We start from the raw sequence: 5,939 nt of genomic DNA on the forward strand, positions 1-5,939 counted from the left end.
AAAAAAAAAAAAAGACATCTATGAAAATTTGGAATTTGAACTGTTGCTTTTCTATGGACCATGACTTTATCAAATTATTTTGATAAAGAAGGTAACATTCGTTTGGTTTGACCAGTTAATTTTCTTGGGATACAAAATTGCTTTATACATATAAAAATGAATCAAACTTACCCTTCTACATATACTCGAAGAAGAACATCCATAAGAAAAAACGAAGCAATAGTTAAAGAAATTGAATGCAATTTCCAAGAAAGATTGAGTGAGCTTCCAATGAAAATTAGATCCGTAAGGACCACAAACATATCCACAAATACCAGCAAGAGTCCAAATAGTCTAAAACAAACAAAATTAGTTAATTAAAAATAAAGGGATTTTTCGCTTCTATAGATGGACTACAGAGTCCCTGAGTGGTGCAAACAGTTCATGTGCTTGGCTGCTAACTAAAAATTTAAAGGCCTGAGTCCACTCAAAAGTTCCCCAGAAAATTGACTGGCAATTTTACATCAGAAAAATCAGCCAATGAAAACCTTACGGCATACAGTTCTACTTTTACACACATGGGGTGTCCATGAGCTGGAGGCAGCTCACTGGCAATGGTTGCTAGATTATAGGTTCAAATACCAGTATGTCACTATTTAGAATCACACTGTCCATAGTAGAGAGAACTGTGTTCCGTAGAATCTGAAAAAAGTACTCAGTTTTCACTCAACAGAAGCAATTGTTAGGGAAAAATTTATTTTGACCAAACTACATAAAAATATACCATATGCTCTTTTAGAGAAGACACAGCTGATTAATACTCCAACAAGATAAAGCAAATAAGTTGAATGAAAATATTATGCCTGATTTAGAAATCAAATGCAAGACTACTTTTTGTCAGTAATATTATTTATCAGTGAGATTTTCCAAAAGGACATATTCATGGATGTTTCTACAACAGTGATAGACACATAAAAGGAATTCAGTTCTATAAATTTGTACACATTAAACTCTAAAGTGCAGTAGTGTAGGATAAACACTGAACTGCTAGCTGCAAGGTCGGCAGTTAAAACCCAACAGCCACTCTTATAAACCCTATACAGTGTCACTATGAGTTAGAAACAATTAAATAGCACTTAACAACAACAACACTAGTCTTCAAAGTAATTTTTATAGTTGCCACTCATATTGAAATAAATTTAAAAGGAAGCAATTATATTGTGAATTTGTATCATAGTATGAAATATTTCTCATATTCATAAAGAGAAGAAGCCTAACTAGAACATTTCCATATTTAGGGAGATAATTTTGGATCTGTAAGATATTTAATAAAATACTTTACTTGAAATTGCAATATTTTAAAATTTATGTTTTATTATTTTTACTTTCACAGGAAGAAGACAATTTATATTAATATGTTGCCATTATTGTTGTTGTTATGTGACATTGAGTTGGTTCTGATTTATAGTGACTGTACAGGGTTTCTGAGGAGTGACTGGTAGGTTTGAACCACTGGCTTTGCAGTTGGCAGCCCACTGCTCATCCCATAGTGCCACACTATAACTCCATGTTGCCATTACACTTAGGAAATGCCATCTCTTTGCAACTTAAATAAATTCCAAAAAAATTAGATTATGCTAAATGGAGCACTTGGACTATTTAGTAACATATTGACAGTGTAGTTTAGAATTTTTTTAATTAAAATTTTTTAAAAATTTTAGATGATTTCCCATTAAAAACAAGAAATGTTGGTGTTAAATATCCATTACATCCGTACCTGAATGAAAAGGATGACACAATTGAATTCACAAATCTTTTAGTCTTGGTACTGCAAAAATAAGTAGAAATTAATAAAACTCTAGCACTTCCACGTTTAGAACAGATTTCCACTAACATCAAAAAAACAAAGGCCTTTCTAAATACAATTGGAAAAGAAAATTCGTCAGAAGTTATATAACAAAATGCTTTGTGGTACTGTAGGCTAAGCACTAGACTACTAAACACAGTCAGCTATTCAAACCCACCTGCTGTTCCTCAGAAACTCTGTACAGACTCACTATGAATTGGAATTAACTTGATGATATTTACTAACAACAACTGTGAAATATTTCTGCGGCATGATTTTCTTTTTCTTTTTTTAATTTTTATTGTGTATTGAGTGAAGGTTTACAGGGCAGATCATCAATGTTACTTTCAGCAAATCAATGTAATGATTACAATCCCCCCCACACCATGTACCCTCAGCCAGCAATATTTACGTCTATTACCTTCTTTTTTTTTTTTTTTTCCTGATGTGTGTACATACACATACCACATTGAAAATATATATTCATTTAAATGTCCAGAGGGCACATTTTGCAAGCCAGCCTCCTGCCCACAGGCACACTGTCTTTCTCAGCCCATGGGCCCTCTGTTTCTCTATGCCGTCCCCTCCACCACCATCTCTGATGTTGCTGCATTCTGGTTAGGATCCCTCACTCCTCTCTTGTTCTTCCCCCTTGATATCCTAGGGTCCTCTGTTCCTGAATTGACAAATTAACTGCTCCCCCCTTTTAGTTACACCTCTCCTACATTTATAGTTTTATGCAGCATGATTTTTCAAATTTCATATCTAGAAGTAACTATATGTGACTAAACTATCAAACATTAGATATTTAGTAGTATTTTCCTTGCCTGCAAAACTCCAAAGTCACCTTTATGATAATATTAAACTTGGGATCATCAACTAAAGCAGCATAGCATGGAGGCAGAGGGAGTGCTAAAAGGGACCTGTGTTCCAAAACTGCTCTCCCATTTATAAACGGTAGGATCCTGGCTCATCAAACCTTGGGCAGAGTTCAGTTTCTGAAGCTTAAAAAATGAGGAATTTGGGGGGATAAATAACACTTCTGTACTTGAAACAAGACACTCAGTGCTAAGACTCAGGTAAGAAAGATGGGAAGTATACTTTGGAGGTAAAACGTTTTGGTAAAATGCATTTCAAAGGAGAAATACTACAGAGACTAGGCTCCTTCCATTAATTGAAGGAGGAGGAGACTGTTTAATGGAACTGCCAGTATTGCCTCCAGTATTTGCAGGAAAAGAACTCAGAACATGGCATTTAGGGAGCCAAGCTGAAGTCTCTAATCCAGAATCCAAATTCCACCTTGAATGGAACCAATCCCAAAGGAGTGTTGGCAGCCTGCACATAAGGGGAGTGTTGGCAGCCTGCACATAAGGCTTGAGAATGGAGATGACAGATGCTGAGCAGAACTGGACCACTGCCAAAGTTATCCACAAATGCTTTTTGTTAAGCTAACATGAGATAAAAGAATACCTAAGCTGCCTCTAATCTTCTACTCTTCCACACACATATAGCACCTCCACTAAGGCTTGAGGAGTAGAGGCTGATGTAGCTGGGGGACAGCTGTTTGAAAGAGGTGAATCCTCTTTTGAGGTTATCATCTTGCACAGACTACTGTGTCTATGGGTAGCAAAATAATGTTATAATAGATTTGAACTTCCCTGACAAAGTGAACATACAAGTATTATCAATCTCTGATAGAACCACAGACACATGAAGGAATGGTTTGGGGTGGCTTTAGTGCTTTCAATCTCTTCTTTGCCCCACCGAAACTACCCCAAGTCAATATACAAGGATAAATAAAAAAGTATTGATGTAAAATCACTCAGTAAACAAAAGCATCAAAATATGAAGCTACTGTTTCTTAACATATTCACCAAATAGGTTTCTACACTTCTGAAGCGGTGTTTCCATCTCTCTAACACTTTACTGAAGAATTCCGCACTCTTCAATTCACACCACATCCAACTGCAGTTTGGCATCCTCAAGGGACTCAAATTGTGTTACTTTTCAATGTTCTTTGAGTTTGGGGAACAAAAACAAACCTGTAGGGGCAAGATCAGGGTTGTAGGGTGGATGAGGTAAGGTTTCCCAACCAAACTCTCATAAGGCAGCTATTGTTATCCTTGAAAAAGTACTTCTTCGTAATCAGCTCCCACGATGTCCTGTGTTCTTCGTGAAAATCTAACAAGATTACTCCTTTGACATTTCCAAAAACAGTTGCAATAACATTATGAGCTGACTGCTCGGCCTTAAATTTAGTTGGACCAATATATCCCCTCAGAAGTTTCTGTTTTGATTTGGCTCTTTTTTGAAGGTACCCTAATGAGACAAATACATGTGTATTATTGAGAGAACTTGTCTGTAGCCATCCCAGAGACATTATTAAAGGTGTTTTGTTTGAAATACATGCATGCACATATGAAATAGAAACCCTAGTAGCAATAATTATTTTACTAACTCTTGTACACTTGAGAATTTTTTTAAAAAAAGAATGCAGCTTCAAACATGTGTGCAGGGATTTGTAGGTAAAGGACTATGACCCTAATTCTATAGTCAGAAAAAGTACTGTTCATAATTGGGAGCAACAGAAGCTATTCAAAACGCAGCTCATCAAAGTACAGCAGTCATGTACTTGTCCTGAAAACAAGTACTCCGTGAAATGCTCAGGACAACTGAGCACTGAATCAAAATGAAGAATTTAGGAATAAAGATCACCTCTAGCAAGATGGTAGACTAAGTAGATGTACTACATGGATTCTTACAACAAAGATACAAGAGACCAAATGAAATGGACACAGATGAAAATACTAGAACCCTGAACATCAGAGGAAAGACCAGCGAAGTGGACTGAGTGTTCATTGGGAGGAGAGGCTTACCAGGGATGAAGAGAGAGGCCAGACATGGCTCCATCATCTTGAATATTTGTGAGCAGCTTTAGCAATAAAAGGTGGTCTGGCAGAGCAGATCCATATAGGTGATGGGGAAGGTGTGATTCCTTCTCCGAACCCCCACTCCCACTCCCATACTCCCTTATTGACAAAAGATATGGCCAGCTCCCACTTTTATCCACCCTCAGCATAGACCCTGCTGTCTGGGACTCATAAGACTTGCAATTGTGAGCCATTGTGAGGTAGGGTGGCTGTATCCCTTTGGTGCCTGGATCCAAGTGGGCTAGGCTCCAGAACTACAAAACTCAAAGAGTCACTAGACTAGCATTGTTGTTGTTGTTGGGTGCTGTCAAGTCAACTCAGACTCAGCAATCCTATGCACAATTGAATGAAACATTGCCCGGTCCTGCACCATCCTCACAATTGTTACTCTTAAGGTCATTACTACAGCCTTGGTGCCATCTCACTAGGGGTCTTTGTTTTGGGCTGAACCTCCATGTTGCCAAGCATAGTAACCTTCTCCAGGGACTGATCCCTCCTGACAATGTGTCCAAAGTATGAGAGATGAAGTCTCACCAAACTTATTTCCTAGGAGCATTTTGGCTGCAATTCTTCCAACAAAGATTTGTTCGTTCTTCTGGCAGTCCATGGTATCAACATTCTTCTCCAACACTACAACGCAAATGCATCAATTCTTCTAAAATCTTCCTTATTCATTGTCCATCTTTCACATGCCTATGAGGCAACTGAAAATACCAAGTCTTGGCTCATGCACACATTAGTTATCAAACTGGTATCTTTGCTCTTGAACACTTTCAAGAGGTCTTGAAATACAGCAGATTTGCCTAATGCAATATGGCATTTGATTTCTTGACTGCCGTATAAACCCTCATCACCCTTCCCCCAGCTGCCCTAACACACCAAAACCAGCTCATCAAGAACCTCCACAAACTAATTCTGGATTGAGTAACCTGAACATTGATAACACCTAGACCTGTAGGAACTCCATCTAGGACCAGAAACTCCTCTATCACATCCCTTTTACACCCATCTTGTTACCTTCTAGGCTGGCAAGAGTCCCCTCAGTGCTTACTCCTCTCTGGATCCAACTGCTGCATTGTTGTTGTTTTCTAATTTTTATTGTGAATTATGTTTTAGTTTACATGGGTGAACATTATCTGTACATTCATCCTATCATATTTTGTTTCATTGCAATGATCACAATC

The 5,939-nt window shown here is 37.7% G+C and overlaps 1 protein-coding gene across 1 annotated transcript in view; it reads right to left on the reverse strand.

Annotated features, from left to right (window-relative positions):
- The window catches only part of LOC102837579 (phosphatidylinositol 3,4,5-trisphosphate 3-phosphatase TPTE2-like), a 113,301-nt gene extending 108,090 nt beyond the window's left edge, over window positions 1–5,211 (reverse strand). Inside the window, exons 1-4 of the mRNA XM_006877427.1 lie at window positions 5,181–5,211; window positions 3,961–4,144; window positions 1,757–1,807; window positions 172–333 (exon numbers count right to left, since the gene is read on the reverse strand). Coding sequence (XP_006877489.1) covers window positions 172–333; window positions 1,757–1,807; window positions 3,961–4,144; window positions 5,181–5,211 — 428 coding nt within the window. The remainder of the gene's footprint in view (window positions 1–171; window positions 334–1,756; window positions 1,808–3,960; window positions 4,145–5,180) is intronic.
- Window positions 5,212–5,939: the final 728 nt, after the last annotated feature.

The sequence above is a fragment of the Chrysochloris asiatica genome, unplaced genomic scaffold (assembly GCF_000296735.1).
Source record: "Chrysochloris asiatica unplaced genomic scaffold, ChrAsi1.0 scaffold00494, whole genome shotgun sequence".
NCBI lineage: Eukaryota > Metazoa > Chordata > Mammalia > Afrosoricida > Chrysochloridae > Chrysochloris > Chrysochloris asiatica.